This window comes from Euprymna scolopes, chromosome 13 (genome assembly GCF_053919585.1).
Source record: "Euprymna scolopes isolate OS-2025 chromosome 13, ASM5391958v1, whole genome shotgun sequence".
Lineage (NCBI taxonomy): Eukaryota > Metazoa > Mollusca > Cephalopoda > Sepiida > Sepiolidae > Euprymna > Euprymna scolopes.
This window is the reverse complement of record NC_136494.1, coordinates 127,165,797-127,182,385: the sequence shown is the minus strand read 5'-3', so window position 1 is coordinate 127,182,385 and position 16,589 is coordinate 127,165,797. Positions and strand designations below refer to the sequence as shown.

At 32.4% G+C, this 16,589-nt stretch overlaps 1 protein-coding gene across 16 annotated transcripts in view; it reads right to left on the bottom strand.

Annotated features, from left to right (window-relative positions):
* LOC145292181 (MAGUK p55 subfamily member 7-like) overlaps positions 1–16,589 on the bottom strand; it is a 752,193-nt gene that overhangs the window by 334,767 nt on the left and 400,837 nt on the right. For 11 of the 16 annotated variants that reach the window (XM_080138452.1, XM_080138454.1, XM_080138453.1 and 8 more), the window contains exon 6: positions 6,552–6,670. The exons of the other annotated variants lie outside the window; for them this stretch is intronic. In XM_080138452.1, the coding sequence (XP_079994578.1) occupies positions 6,552–6,670 (119 nt within the window). The remainder of the gene's footprint in view (positions 1–6,551; positions 6,671–16,589) is intronic. 16 annotated transcript variants of the gene reach the window in all.

The window sequence follows — 16,589 nt, the reverse complement described above, 5'->3', positions numbered from 1 at the left end:
AAAGCTGGTCAGTAAGGATTAAGGATATGCATCGTTGGAGAGAAATGATATGAACATGATATGTTGGATGCATAAGTTGAGTGTTACAGAGGAAAATTGGAGCTAGACATTATAGGGAGATATGTGCATAACAGTAGATTTAGTTGGTATGGTCACATTGAAATAATGGAGAAATGTGCTTGGTAGGTAGATGTAAAATAGAGGGATCGGTTGGCAGGGGAAAGTCAAGGAAAAGATGGAAGTGATAATGAAAGTTGAATGAAAGGGAGATAAATAGACCTGACCAGAGATAAATTAATTTTTAAAATCAATTTCTAAAAGCCAATCAATACATGCCAGATATGTAAAACAGACGTTAAACCGAATATAATGTTTACTGTTGAGCGAAAAGACACAACTTAAGTATGAAAAGTAATAACAAATATCGGATGAATAAAAACAATATGGATGAAGGGAAGATGAGATAGAATGTAGAATTTAAAAAATTGATAGAAACTAATTTTTCTTGTGACGTTTCGATAAATTTCATAAAATGAAAGAATGAAAATATTAAGTTGTGATGTAAATTATATCCATTTTATTTTTAATATGACAACAACAAAAAGAAGAATATTAGATTTATTAAATCATTAATATAGTCTACATTCCCTATGACTTTCATCCCATCTGTCAGCTTTTTAATACCGCATTCATGAAATTCTTTTAAAGTGGCAAGGAGACTAACTTATTTTCAACTTATTTTCAAATTTCTAAAAAAAGATAAAAAAAAAAAATTGGAGAAATTCTAGATGTTTTGTACAGTGTTATACTATATCATACATTGCCATGGCTATAACGTCACCTTCTTAATATCCTAGAAAAAGTTAGGAACCATCTCTTCTCCTGCAAAATATGGGATGAAATAAGATAGACTCAACTTGTATCATAGAAGGAAAAATTCCGAATTACACCAATCACAGAATTGCTTACAATCATTTTGAATTTCTCTCTGTAATTTTATTGGAAATTGTGCAACCTTTGCTTCATTACAAACTCCTCATCACACAGATTCTCTTTCGAAGAGTATCTATTGCCTCCTACGACAATAGCAGTTTTTCATATACGCGTAAGATTAATATAAAAGATAAAATCCAACGAAATGTAAAGAGGAAAAAAAGAAGAAAAATGGATGAATTCCAAAATATAAAATTACATCTTAAAACATCAGTAGACTTGTTCATTATTTAAACAAATTTCTGTTATTATTTTCATTTACCGTTATACTAAAGCTTAGTTAGTCAACGCTTGTTCCCCTAAGGCCTTTTCCTGTTGTTTTCAAGTACAAAGAATACAAGCTAAAATATTCTTTAATTTTGAGATTTTTATTTTTAAAAGAAATTTCCTTTTAATTATCTTAATCAACAATTTGCAGTTAACATCAACTGGCCGACTTCTTAGAAAATTTCTGTCTATCATTTTTAAAATTATTTCTCACTGTATTTAGTTAATTTTTTTTATTACATTTTCACCCCAAACAAGGCATATTGCCACTTTGATGTAGAGAGCTACTATCAGGGACCTAAGTTCCAGGGGTACTATGTAGGGAGTTTAGCAGCAAAATGTCTGTTCACATTACACTTGAACTTCTGCATGTCAGTACAGTTGGGGAAGCAGAAAACTGGAAGAAAATTCCAAAGTCCTGCAGTTCTGGGGAAGAAGCTATTAGAGTAAAAGGCTTTCTTACATCTACAGATCTCAACTGTGTAGGGATGGGACTTCGCTGCTTGTCAGGTTTGTCGGGGGTATTTTCGTCGAGGGGGTACAAGTGCTTGTAGTTCGTCAGAACATTCACCATTAAAATATTTGTAGAACAGGCAGAGGGATGCAACATTTCGTTGGTGGAACAGAGGCTGAAGTTTAGATGACAATTCAAGACCTATTAGGTTGGTGACTCTCTTTTGAACCCTCCCCAGGAGTGAGAGACAAGTAGCAGATGCACCAGCCCAAATGTGACGACAGTACTCCATACATAGGCGAATGGTGGCATTGTAGAGGTACAGGATACTTTCAGGCGTAAGTAACTTTCTAGCACGATAGAGAGAGCCCACCTTCTTTGCAGCAGCCTTAGCAATGATCTCAATGTATCTATTCCAACTCATGTTTCCTGTGAACGTTAAGCCAAGGAATTTGAACGAAGTGCTCTCAGGTAAAATATCTCTAGCCATAGCTATTGGTGGTTGGTAAGGTTTTATGTAATTATTAAAGGAAACTAGCTTTGTCTTGGCAGCGTCGAACGTTAACATACATTTATGACCCCATTACACTACAGACTCTTATTTTAAAATGGTGCTTGTCACTATCTGTCAACACACACACACACACACACACACACACACACACACTCTCTCTCTCTCTCTCTCTCTCTCTCTCTCTCTCTCTCTCTCTATTGATTAAGCGTCAAAGATAATGAAATTTACTATGAATTGTAATAGTGTGTGATTATCATTTAAATGTAAGAGACATTCTAGACACCCTAATAGCATGAGAACACGCGCATTTATTCCACAAGTACATATAAGTACATATTGGTGGTCATCCTAGAATATTTCTCACTATATTTAGTTAATTGACCCTAGACCTCTTATTTTATATGGTGCCTATCACTATCTGTCAACACACACACACACATGGTGGTCATCCTAGAATATTTATGAATGCAACTGCAAAAGAATAGCGTATGTTAGGAGTAATGTGAAATGTTGTCCATAAAACCGCCTAATTAGAGCTAATAGACACTTAAACAAATTTAAAAATCCAGCAGTGAATGACCCCCAAGATTTGGCCTCCTAACTTTTCAGATCTCAATCTTTTGGATGAGGTGTAGATGAGAAAAAAGGTTAATAAGCACCATTACTAAAATTCTTCATATAGTTTTCTCCGTGATAAAAGCGTTGTTTAAGTCCAAATTTATAATGTAGATTTAGTAAGCCAATTCAACACAGATTATTTTTTTAATAAACAAACATTTATTTGTTTACAAATCAGAATTTTTGACGTAATCACGTCTTTGTCAGAATAAACAGTTTTTTTTTCATTGAATTTGTACTTAAACGTTTTTATCATGTATAACTTTCCATGTGCGACCATATGTATCTACCAAGTTGGACATTTAAAAAAAAAAATCACCGTTGATAACACGAAATGGGTTTTGTTTTTTCTTAGTGGCATCATGCCAGGAGGGATAAAAAAGATTAAAAAACAAAAAAAAAGAAAAGAAAACTGTGTCTATCCTGAGGAAGATGTGATTATGTTGAAAAGTTCGATTTATAAACAAAGAAATGTCTGTTTATTTATTTATTTTTAAATCTGCGTTGAATTGGCTTACTAAACTTACATTTATATTTATCTATATAGGTATGACACTAATAAAAGCGGAATTTTCGACCCCCATAGCAAATAATAACAGTAAAAACAAATGCGATTTTTAAAATTCTCTCAAAAATCAAATAATTGATTAAATTCGTTATTTTTTTTTACAGACTTATTTTAAAAACTGCAGAACTATATATAAACTGAAATAAAATAATATACAAAAAAGATTTCTTATATTTCCTCCACCCCTGCACGATCTTATCAGAAGTTTGGTTTTGGGGTGAGATTTACATCATAGTATTTTTACACATTAAAATATATTGGAATGATGAAATACGAGGGGCGTGCAATAAGTAATGCCCCTGACCCACTTCCAGTTGTCTGATCTAGCTGAAATTTTGCATGTGCAATGATTTATATCTCTACGAGTTATGTGGCAAATTACAGCTCTGAACTAATTGTGGTTTCTGTTTTACAGGTGTTTGAACTGAGTCAGGTGTGAAATGGAGCCTGTTGAATGTCGAGCAGTGATCCGGTTTTTGTATTTGAAAGGACGCACACCACAGGAGACTTTTGATGAAATGAAAGAAACTTATGGTGATAATGCCCCATCATATGACCTTGTAAAATGCTGGCATCGTGAATTCAAACATGGCCGGAAGTCTGTGGAAACAGCTCCCAGACCTGGTCGCCCCCCCCTTCTTCTGCCATTGATGAGGCATCTGTCCATCAAGTTGAGGCTGCCATTTTGGAAGATCGGCGCATTACTATTCGCCAAATAGTCCAAGATGTCAAGATTATTACAGGGTCTGTGGAAACTATCATTCATGACCATTTGCATATGCATAAGGTGTCTGCTAGATGGATTCCCAGGTTGCTCACACCATTCCAGAAGCGAGAACACGTCGAGTGCTCGAGGATAAATTTGGAGATGTGCCAAGAAGATGAGTCAAAGTTTTTCAAAAGACTGATTGCACAGGATGAAACCTAGGTCCATCACTATGATCCAGAGACCAAAGCCCAGTCAATGCAGTGGAAGCACTTGAACTCACCACCTTCAAAGAAGGCAAGGGTGCAGCCCTCTGCTGGCAAGGTTATGCTCACAGTCTTCTGGGACTAGGACGGAGTAGTGATGACAGATTTCCTGGCAAAGGGTACCACAATTACAGGAGCCTATTATGCTTCACTTTTGAGGAAATTAAGGGAAGCTATCAAAATCAAGAGGCGGGGCAAGATCAGCAAAGGTACCCTCCTCCTGCAGGACAACGCTGGTCCACAACTCACATGTCGCCAGATCAGAAGCACAGGTGTGTGGTTATGAAATCCTTCCCCATCCTCCCTACTCTCCTGACCTTGCACCCTCTGACTTTCACCTCTTCCCAGCCATGAAGTTGTTTTTGAAAGGAAAGCGTTTCCCAGATGATGCAGCCTTGATTTCTAAAGTCACGTCATGGTTGGAGGACCAACCTGGGGTGTTCTACAAAAACAGTCTCCAGAGCTGCATCAAACGATGGGAAAAATGCATAACTCTGGGTGGTTCCTATGTAAAGAAAGAATAATAACTGTGCCAAGTTTCGTTGCTCTACTGGTATGGGAAGTGGGTCAGGGGCATTACTTACTGCACGCCCCTCGTAAAATATATTTCTTTTGGGTCACAAATATTACCGATTTGTACGATTTTTATCAATTTTTCAGAAAAAAAGAAGTTGGAAAATATATTAAAATTATTTAAGTTTTACAAAAAAAAAACAACATTTTATGTGTTATTTACATTTAAAATTTTTCGCCTATTAAATTTCAAAATATTTCCAAAATAATATTTTTTTTTAATGATTGAATTTTTCAGACTCTAAAAAAAAAAAATGTGAAAGATTTGCTCTTAAAACTTATGAATAAACAGACAATTTTACTGTTAATAAATAACTAAAAAAAAAATAAATCGATGTAGTTCTTCGTCAACGAGCAATTAAAAAATATATTTAGAAATTAAACGTGAATAATTTTTCCGATGGAAAATCAATTTATTCATCTTTGCATAACTTATATTACTTGTTTCGTCATTGTTAGAACAAAAATATAATTTCTAAACCAAATAACTGAAACAATTATTAGTTCAGAGTTAATTAAATTTCTTTGTGCACGACGGCTGATTTTACAATCTGTTAATATTAAATAACAAAGTGACGTTTAGTTTATAATTTCATAAAAATAATTTCATAAAAATAATTTCATAAAAATAATTTTGAATTGAAAATAAGTTTCCCATAAAGTTCATTTCAGAATTTATTTGAAATTTAAATAATACTTAGTTTTAAAAATTAAGAATTAATTTCCCTAGAATAAATAGTACGTTTTTAGAGCTGAAAAATTATGATACTGAAAATTAATAAATTGTTATCAAGAAAAAGTTGTCACTTAGAGCCGTCCATAGATACGTTGTTTTAGGTGTTGTCTGCTAAAATATAAGTTTTTTTTGGATATGCACACTTACACACATGTTTTTTTTTTTCATAATATTTCGAGACTTTTACTGTTATATTTCATTTGACTAATGATTGAAGCAAAACTTTAACAAGGTATAATGTATATTTGTACTGACTTTTCTTCCTTATATTTTTAACGTTTCATTTGGCTGTTTTCTGAAAAATTTGCGACCACCGTCATTTAAGGTTTTGTCGATTTGCGATGTTCAAATCAAATTTTGCCGGTTTTATAGCGTGTAAAATAAATAATATTTATATACGATTTAAACCCTGATTCTTCTACTTCAATATAGAGTAAAAATTACACTCAATTTAATTTTATTAGTTTTTACTTGTATTTCTTGTTATGCATGTCGAAAATTAGTGTCATATATTTATATATATATAAATAAAATTACAATGTTTAAAAGTAAAAAGAATACACTACTATTTCAAAGTATATGAAAATTAATTACAAATGATAACTTATATATAGGTTTAACAAAAAATATATTAATATAATAATTATAATGCTTAATACCACCATCGTAAAATTTGTGACACATCTTAAATATGAAAGATAATGAAAAAGCTATAACAATCTAGCATATATCCTTCAGCATCCTGCCTATTTGTGACCACTGCAATCTTAATTTGCATATCCCATTTAACTCCAAGAAATTTTAAGGAAAAAGCTAATAGAATTACTACGTCATTGTTTAAAACCAAAATACAAACCCTTAACAAAAGCTGGATATCCTTAGAACGAAGAAAATGTCTCAAAAAGGAAACATCCTCATCCTTGGCTGATAATCTGTGCTGGAGCTCAGCTAGGGATGCCACAAGATTCTGTATATCTGTGTAAAACAAAAGATAACATACAATAAACGTTTCAATCCACAATTCTTCCTTATTGTCTTAAACTTTAATTTAATGAATTTTTGAAACAATTCTTTTGATCTTAATCCATTTTTTTTTTTGTAATTTAGTTGGAATTTTTTATGGATTTCATTTTATTTCCTGTCAATAAAGAAAAATAATGCTTCGCTTTTCTTAGCAATCTCCAAATGAACTCATATTTAAAGTTGGTTATGTATATATGGTTATATATTTCGATGTATGAAATTCAATCTTAAATTAATTAACCGATCATTATGAATTTGGGAAAATAGTTGCTAGGCTGAAGGGTGGAAATGTGGACTAGATTTTGGCTAATTAACTTTTATGCAAAGCAGCAAAGAAGAAGTAGACGCTATTTATAAAAATTCGGATACTTCTACTTTTTGTGAATAAATAAATATTCCTTGAATTTAAATCTTTTTTGAAGTAATTAAAAGGTGGCACGATATTGAAACAATTTCTCATTTGAGAATTAAAATCTTTCAATTTTACATTAAATTTCGTCCATAGTCATTAAACATGATCTGAATGTCAATTTCTTCTTATGATCACATAAGTATAAGCTTTAAATTTTAAACATTTTCCTCAATCAGAATTATGTAATGGATTTTTTAATCAAAATTGAAATAAAAATTCTGGAGATAATGTTTGCTTTATCTTTGTAAGGGGACTTAATAGTGATGTAAAACTATTCCATTTTGGGGAACTGATTTTACCCGCTATAATATATATATATATATATATATATATATATATATATATATATATATATATATAGTATTAAAATATGCTAATGGCAAGTAAAATACACAGAAAGGTTATATATATATATATATATATATATATATATAGTATTAAAATATGCTAATGGCAAGTAAAATACACAGAAAGGTTATATATATATATATATATATATATATATATATATGACAGAAAAGAGGGTTTCCTTTATTCTGAGACTTCTTTCGTCATCCTCATCAGGGGAGTACCATGGCATTTTGATTTTTAGAAAGAAAGAAGGAAGGGGAAGAAGTTAAAATAGAATGAAAATGAGCAGGACATATTTACAATAAAAATAAATATGTACGAGAAGGAAGGAAGGAAGGGGGAAAAAAAGAAATTATATATAATAGATATTGAAAAAAAAACAGCAAAAGAGAATACGAGTAAGGAAAAATATATCTCACATATGAATATACTGGAGTAAGAAAAAAAAGGAAACGACTGTTCATCTCACATAGAAAATATACACGAGAGGGAGGGAGCAGGAAGTTTATACATATTAGTTTCCTGCTCTGTCTCTCTCTTGTAAATACCATAATTATATATATATATACCGACGATTCCCCTGAAGAGAGTCGGTTGAAAAGCGCTTCGGGAATATCAAATCTGTTTTTTTCCCTTTTATATATATATATATATTTTTTTGCTCTGGTATCTTTCGACACATCGCATAACATTTTTCCCATATCATCCGTATATATATATATATATATATATATATATATATATATATATATATATATATATATATATATATATATAAACATACATTTACAATTATGGTATCTTCTTACGAAAAAGGTCTAATGTATTAATGAACATCTTCTGCCGGCAGAGAGAGGGCCTGAATCGTGCGATGGAGACGAATTGGAGAATTTTCAAATGATTACTCGATCGGCCTCAGAATAAAATTGAAAAAAAAATCGTCTTTATATGCTGAACCACATTCTGGATTATCCAGTAAATGCTGGCCAATCGCAGAATCCAAATTATTGTGGGTTAAGGAGAGTTTTATATTTATTTTCATTTTTATATTTGTTTGTATTACGAAAATCTGAAGGTACATGTTGTTTGATTCTTATTTTTAAGTGAACGCTGGTTCGCCCCACATAGACAGCATCACACTGGCATTGGAATTTATATATAATATTGCTAAGTTTTGTGTGAGGCAAACTGTCCTTTTTAAAAGAAAGAAATGCAGGTTTTGTATTGAAAATTATACTCGGTAGAACAAATGGAAAACAATTGTTAATAAGAGGGACACATTTTTCTCCAATCCACGGAAACTTAAGATATACAGGATATTTAGAGGCACCAAAGGTTATATCCTTTTTAAATTGGCTAATTTTGAATTTAATACATTTATCAATAATAAATCCAGGTTAGCCGTTATCGACCAGAATTTATTTAATTTTAATAACACTGTGCAACACTAAAATAAAGTATAGGATATCTGCAGCAATTTTTGTATACCTAGTAACGTGGAAATTCTATTTCTGGCTTTCCTTTTGTTGAATTAGGTATAATTTGTGCAAAATTGCCACAGTCGTAAATTTCAGTAAAAACGTCAAAAATGGGTTACTGACGACTTTGCAGTCACATATTATGTGTATTAAATTATAAATCTTAAGAGAAAAACACAGTTTAATATACACATATTATGTACATTATTTGTTAAATCATTTATTTGAATCATTTATTTGCTAAAGTCAGCCGAAATGAGCTATTTTTCCAGATTTAAGAGAGCTAGATGACAGAGCTAGCTTGGTTAGCATATTTTCTAGACCAAGGGCTAATTTTTTCAAAAGTAAAAACATAATGCTGTAGCACATGGTTTGGTGTTCACCACCTTTCGAAAAGCCATGGTATTCGTCAAGAAAGGCATTTTTTAATGTAGGCTAAAAAAATCAAGGAAAAGAAGCTAAAACCTGCCTCAGAACCTTATTTGTAGGACACGGGAAAAAATTTGAGGGTTAAAATAGATATCCATTTAATAAAGTATTTTTTAACTAAAAACTACAATAAAGACCGGATTATTGAGTATTTTAATGTTTTAAACATAAAGGGGCATTTTATACATTCTTTTCTGAAAATTTACTAAATTAAATGCAAAAAATAGAAATGAAATTTTATCAACCCCTTACTTTATGTACGAAAGAATCTAATAACTTGCTAGTGGGCGTTTATAATGGCTTAACATGTTCACATTATGGAATCCTTATTTTTCTTTATAAAACAATTTACTTTTTTTCTTGTCTTTATTCTTTAGATGCAGTATAGGCTTTGACGATGACTTCAAGACAGTGCAAAAATGATCCAAGCAAATTCTGCTACATATGTGGCGAATTAACATTTGCTAAAGAAAGGCGCAGCATTACCAGCCATATCAAGAAATTGTACAAGGCGTACTTTCATTTTGATATAGGAGACCAAGACAAGTCATGGGCTCCTCATGCCTGTTGCCTTACATGTGTGAAAACATTGAGCGCATGGTATGCAAAAAAGAATGTTCACATGAAGTTTGGTGTGCCAATGATTTGGCGAGAGCAAAAAGATCATTCTAATGATTGCTATTTTTGTCAGCAAGACTATACGGGCTGTACAAAAAAAAAAAAAAAAGAAACACATTGTTTACCCAAATTTGCAATCAGCAATGCGCCCAGTTGAGCACTCAAAAGAATTACCTGTACCAAAACCCCCTGATCAGGAAATGTGGAGTTCAAGCAGTGGGAATGAACATTACAGTGATGAAACAGTAGAATTTTCTAATTCAGAAACCAATAATAAACCAATACTATTTTCTCAAGATGCTCTAAATGACTTATGCAGAGATCTTTATTTAACCAAAGACAAAAGTGAACTTCTTGCATCAAGGCTTAAAGAACGAAATCTTCTTAGAAAAGGTGTGAAAATAACATTGTACAGAAAACGTGCACAAAACTTGCATGTTTTGTTCACTTTGGCAGATGATTTATGCTTCTGCAATGACATTGTTGGACTTTTTGAACAGCTGGAAATACAATATGATTTCCCAACTGGCGACTTTTCTTAGATGCATCCAAGGAAAGCATAAAAGCTGTTTTGCCTCACAATGGGAACACCCTGCCATCTGTTCCTATAGCTTACAGCACAACCATGAAAGAATCATATGAAAATTTAAAAACAATTTTATCAAGCATACATTATGAAGTCCATAAATGGCATGTTTGTGCAGATTTCAAGGTTATAGCCATGCTCACTGGCCTTCAGCCAGGCTATATTAAATTTTGTTGCTTCTTGTGCTTATGGGACTCTAGAGCAAGAGTTGGACACTATGTACGCAAGCACTGGCCCGCTAGAGATGAAATTGAGAAAGGAAAACATAACATCAAACACAAACCACTTCTGCAAAGTGATAGAATCCATTTACCACCTTTGCATATTAAACTCGGTTTGTTCAAGCAGTTTGTGAAAGCACTAGATAAGGATTCCTTGGCATTTGCATATCTTGCAGAAAAGTTTCTTCATTAAGTCGAGCTAAAATAAAAGAAGGTATCTTCATAGGTCCCCAAATTCGCAAAATTGTTCTTGATGAAACTTTTAACACACATCTCACGAGAAAAGAAAAATGTGCCTTTGAGTCATTCAAGAAAGTTTGTGATAACTTCCTGGGAAAACATCGTTCAGAAAACTATGTGCAAGTTGTGAATGATCTATTGCATCATTTTCATGATATGGGATGTAACATGTCTCTAAAAGTTCATGTGCTCCACTCTCATTTGGATTTTTTTGCTGAGAATCTTGGCCATGTGAGTGATGAACATGGCGAAAGGTTCCATCAAGATATTTCATTAATAGAAAAACGTTTTAAAGGAAAATGGAACACTGGTATGTTGGCAGACTACTGCTGGAATTTAAAAAAGGATGATGACACTCTACACAAGAGAGTTAAGAGGACAAATGTTGTTTAAACTGGTGAATTCGGTGGGTTTTTTTTCAAAATAATTAATAATAAAGTACATGAAAATGGTACCTAATCCAGAGAAATAAATGTCAGATTTGGAATCAGCATACTTTTCTTACACCGAAACAGGTCTTATATGTCTTGTACTTTTTTTTCAATTAAAATTTGTTGCACAGTGTAATTACAACATCTAATCGAAATGCGGAACAGATAACCAAAGTAAAGCCCTATGCACTAATGTTTGAATCAGCATCAACTTAGTAGTTTTGGATGTAAATGAACATCATTTAGTATATAAACCTGTGAAGGTTGGTTTTCTGTATATGGAAGTAAGAAATCCGCCTCTAGACCTTTCGATCAGAACATGGAGAAACTAGATATATGATAATTATGAAAATAATAATTCAACATAAGGAAAAGTCGAAAACGGAAAAACTGAAAATTGTTTATATATTAATTAATATTGATGCATGTGTGTATGTGTGTGTGTATATAGCTCGTGTCAGTAGAAGAAAAAATAAACCAGAGTGCTCAATTGTAATACATGAGTTGTACTTGTGTTTAATGTACATTTTATGGTACTCAGATTTCTCATAGCCAAGCCCCTGTTAACAAAACTCGTGTACCATTCAATAAAATCTTAATCGGATAGTATATAAATAAAACACCCACATATATATAAGTGATAGGACGATTCCAATACAATTACCGATTCCGTGCTAAAATCATGATTCCGATACAATTACCAATTCCGATTCTTTATAAATCTCTAATTATTTAACTATAAAATTGTTATTTTTCCCCGATTTTCGTCAAAACACTTGTTAAATATGCAGGTACTTTCCTAAACGTCAAAATACAAGTGTGGAGGATGATCTATCGATTTTAGCTTCACTGGTATTTTAAAATCAATAAGTATTTATTATTTTATCATTATTACCAGCAATGGAAGATTTGGGTTTAGACAAAATCAAGTAAAAAAAAAAAACAATTAAAAGAATCGTTTTGACATTGGAATATAGGCATCATATTTTTCAATTCTGATACCCCCAAATGTTCTGATTTTTCCGATTCCTAATTCCAATTAATCGTCCCAACACTAATATATATATATATATATATATATATATATATATATATATATATATATATATATATATATATATATATATATATATGAAGTCATAATTTTATATAAAAAAGAAAGACGGTCTGATGATGAAACAAAAATATTGAATTCTGTCACAAATTTATTTATCTATATATATAAAAGCGAAAATGTATGTATGTATGTATGTATGTATGTGTGTTCGCTTTTTCTATATGTCAACAAAAGGCTTTTTTCAGAGAAGCGGTCGCTCGCTTCACAACTTTTTAAAACTTTTTATATCACATATAAATCGTAATATCTCAAAGTTAACAACGAAGCTCGTCTGTCTATTTAATTTGCTCGATTTCGGGAAGATAAATATTCAATATTTGTCGCTCGACGCATGTGGGTTAGTCTTTTTCCTATAACATCTTGGGGAGGGGGTGAGCGTTCAGCAGTAAATGAATACTATCCCGCAGTCAAACTTGACCTCATTAACTCATTAAAACGGGCATCTGCTAAATCCAAGTAATTAAATAAATTCAAACGTGTTTCCGTTAGCATCTTGCGGTGGGGCAATGGTTAACGTCGCACTTTTTTTTTTCACACTTTAATTTACAACTTTGCCTCAACGGTTCGGGTTCGATTCTCTTACTTACTTTTTTTACACCCCCCCCTCCCCACACACACACCTCCAAACACTCGGGTAACGCCGGGTACCCCTCGCTAGTCTAACATAAAACAGAATAACTTGATCACAGTAAGGTAAATGAGCAAAATATATTTTAGGTCAGTTATTTGGTTAGGTTTAGGGTTTTGTTTATCCATTATTAAAACAACCTTTTAAAAGGTGAAAATGCAATAGTTAACGGTTCTACTAAAGAATGATGCAGAAACCATATTGACATCGTCGTGCTTCTATTTTTTTATCGTCATGACCTCCCTCGCCCCATATTTCCCCATGTTTGAGAGGAGGAAAGCCTTTTCTTTTAAGATAAGCAATAGATGGAAAAAGGTAATAGAATGGACCTGCTTAATTGTTGGAATGTCACAAGTGCAAAAAAAAGAAAAAAAAAAAACAAGAAAAAAAAGGGCTCTGACGCACTTATTGAACCGTGCTGAAATAATATTATTTAGAAAGCCATTCTTAACATCGGGAGAGGGGAGTGTTTTGTAACTATTCTGTACTTTCACCAAAAAAATTAATAAAAAATAAAAAGATATCATAAAAATTTAATTTAACTTGAAAATACTATTTAAAAATAGTGTGGTTCAATAAGTACACAAGCATAAAAAAAGGATTTCAAATAAAATTCTGTGACCATTTCTTTGTAAACCTATCGGTAACGTCATTGTATTTACCGTTTTGTGGTTATTATAAGTCCTCTTATACATTTAGTTTTATTTCCTTTTTCTGTTCATAGATAATGTTACTCATTTTTTTTATAACGAACAAATATAATCATCCTTTTCAAGAAAAATATATTCTTGTTTATTGAAGTTTCTTGAAATAATAATATAATATATAATGTCATATATTTCTTAATTAATCAACAAGAGAATCTAGATTATATTTTTATCGTCATCATATTTTCATTAGTTATACAGAATTAACTTTTTTAAAAATTTAACATTATATAATGTATCAAACTTTCAATAGATTTTACAGTTTTAATCTACTGATTATAATTACTCAAAAAAGTGAACAAAGCACATCAATATAATATTTTCCACACTTCAAAATTTACTTTCATCTACTGACAGAAATATCCCCAAAGTAGTTTCCATCTAGCGACAGTCACACTTCAAAATTAACTTCCGTCTAACAGAGGGCACACTTCAAAATTAACTTCCATCTAGTGACAGTCACACTTCAAAATTAACTTCCATCTAGTGACAGTCACACTTCAAAATTAACTTCCATCTAGCAGAGGGCACACTTCTAAATTAGCTTCCATCTAGCGGCAAACACACGTCAAATGACTTTCATATACTGACATAGGCCAAAACTAGTCGTCATCTAGTAGCAAGTATACTTCAAAATTTTGTCTCAAGTAGCACACTTCTGTGCAAATTCTTAAGTATACTGGAAGAGATATTTCAAACATTCTCTAGCCATATATTTCAAAATTAACCTTCATTATTAATTGATATAATTCATATAATTCCAAGATATTAGAATAGACAATTTGTTCTATTTTTCAAAAATCTATTTTATTACATTTAGTCTTCATGGAAAATGCTAGGACAAAATATTGTTATAAAAAAAAAGATAAAAAAAAATAGTTTGAAGAGAGTGTATGGATAGCTAGCAGTGGTGTACTGAATAATAACACAAACTAATGACCTGAATGTGTCACGTTCGAATTCAGTCGGTTCCAAAGCACCACTTTAACTTATGGATGTTGGCAACCTTAACATGATCCCTCCTGTAAGTACCTGAATGACGTCATTAGAAACAGGTTGTTTTAGAAAAGAATTTCCCACCTGGTAACTTATTATTTGGGGGATCACAATTTCAAGAGAGTAGTAAGCAACGTTAAAGTCATCCCAGCAGAAGAATATGTCCAACAGTACCAACTTTTGGTTTGTGACGTTTTAGTTCACATACTTAGAATAAAAAAACCTTGCATCTGTACCTGGAAACTGAAGAACCAAGCTGATTTTTCCTAGTTCTAAGAAAGTTTCAAGGCTCGGATGGCTATTGTCACTACAAAAAAAAAAAAAAAAAAAAAACAGCTCTGGAAATGCTGTGGAAGATATGTGCTTTGCAGTGAAAGGCCCTCTTATGAACGTGGCCATCAAGGTATACGATTTGCCTCCAACTCCATCTTAAACCCAACAAACCACTCCTTCCCAAATTTTCCTATACAGACTAAAACCACACTTGATCAAAAAAAAATCACCCCTACTCATATCTGTGATATTATAAAAACATAGACACTGTAGGTGTGAACCTGATCTCATCCTTCCTATACTAATTAAAAAATGCTAAGCTGAGCTATCCCCTGTACTTTCTAAACTCTACAACAAATGTCTTGCTGAATTTTGCTTTCTTGATAGCTGAAAAATTGCCTCTGAGGGACCAGTGTACAGGAATTCTAGTGAAAGAACTGACCTGCTTAATTATCACCCTATCAGTCTCCTCCCCTCGTTGCTAAAATCTGAGCCATTAACCAATCAAGTACTAGTTCACCATCTTGCAAAAGCTGATTTCTCTGACCAGCGGTTTAGATTTAGGCAATACCGTTCTACTGCAAATATTTTAATGGTCATTTCTGACCGCATATACCATGTATTGGATAAAGCGGGGGAAGCGAGAGTTGTAGCTCTTGATATATCTAAAGCCCTTTACTAAGTCTGATATGAAGGTTTCCTAATAAAAAAAAATCATGCAGCATTACTGGATGAATGCTAAGTTAGACAATCCAGGCTGTACTTGATAGACGTACATCCGAACAGCAGAATATTAATGCGGGAATGTCTCAAAGATCGATCTTTGGAACTATTATTCTTGATATTCATAAACGACTTCCCTGATAAAATTGCATCCGAGATGGCTATACTTACAGTTGATTTAATGCTCTATAATCGGTGTGAGGGAAAAACGGATGTGTACATATCTTAGGCATTGGCAGAATCCTTTAAAACAACCTTCAATCTAATGGAATGGGGCTATAAAATGGATGGCAACATTTAATGCTACTAAGATTAAGCTTCTTTCCTTTAACAATTACAAAAAGCCTTTTCAACCACCAATAGCCATGACTAATGACACCTTACCTGATAACGTTTCCTTCGAACTCCTCAGCTTAACATTAACAGGCAATATGAACTGGAACAAATATATTAAGGACATTACAAAGGCTGTTGCGAAGAAGGTGGGTTCTATCTACCCTGCTAAAATATTATTCACCCCTTACAGTATCCTGTAGCTCTACAAAGCCACAATTCGCCCATCCATGGAATATTGTTGCTACATCTAGACTGATGCATGTACCACTAATCTCTCCTTGACAGAGTCCCAAAAAAAAAACTCCAATCTAATAGGTTCTGCAAT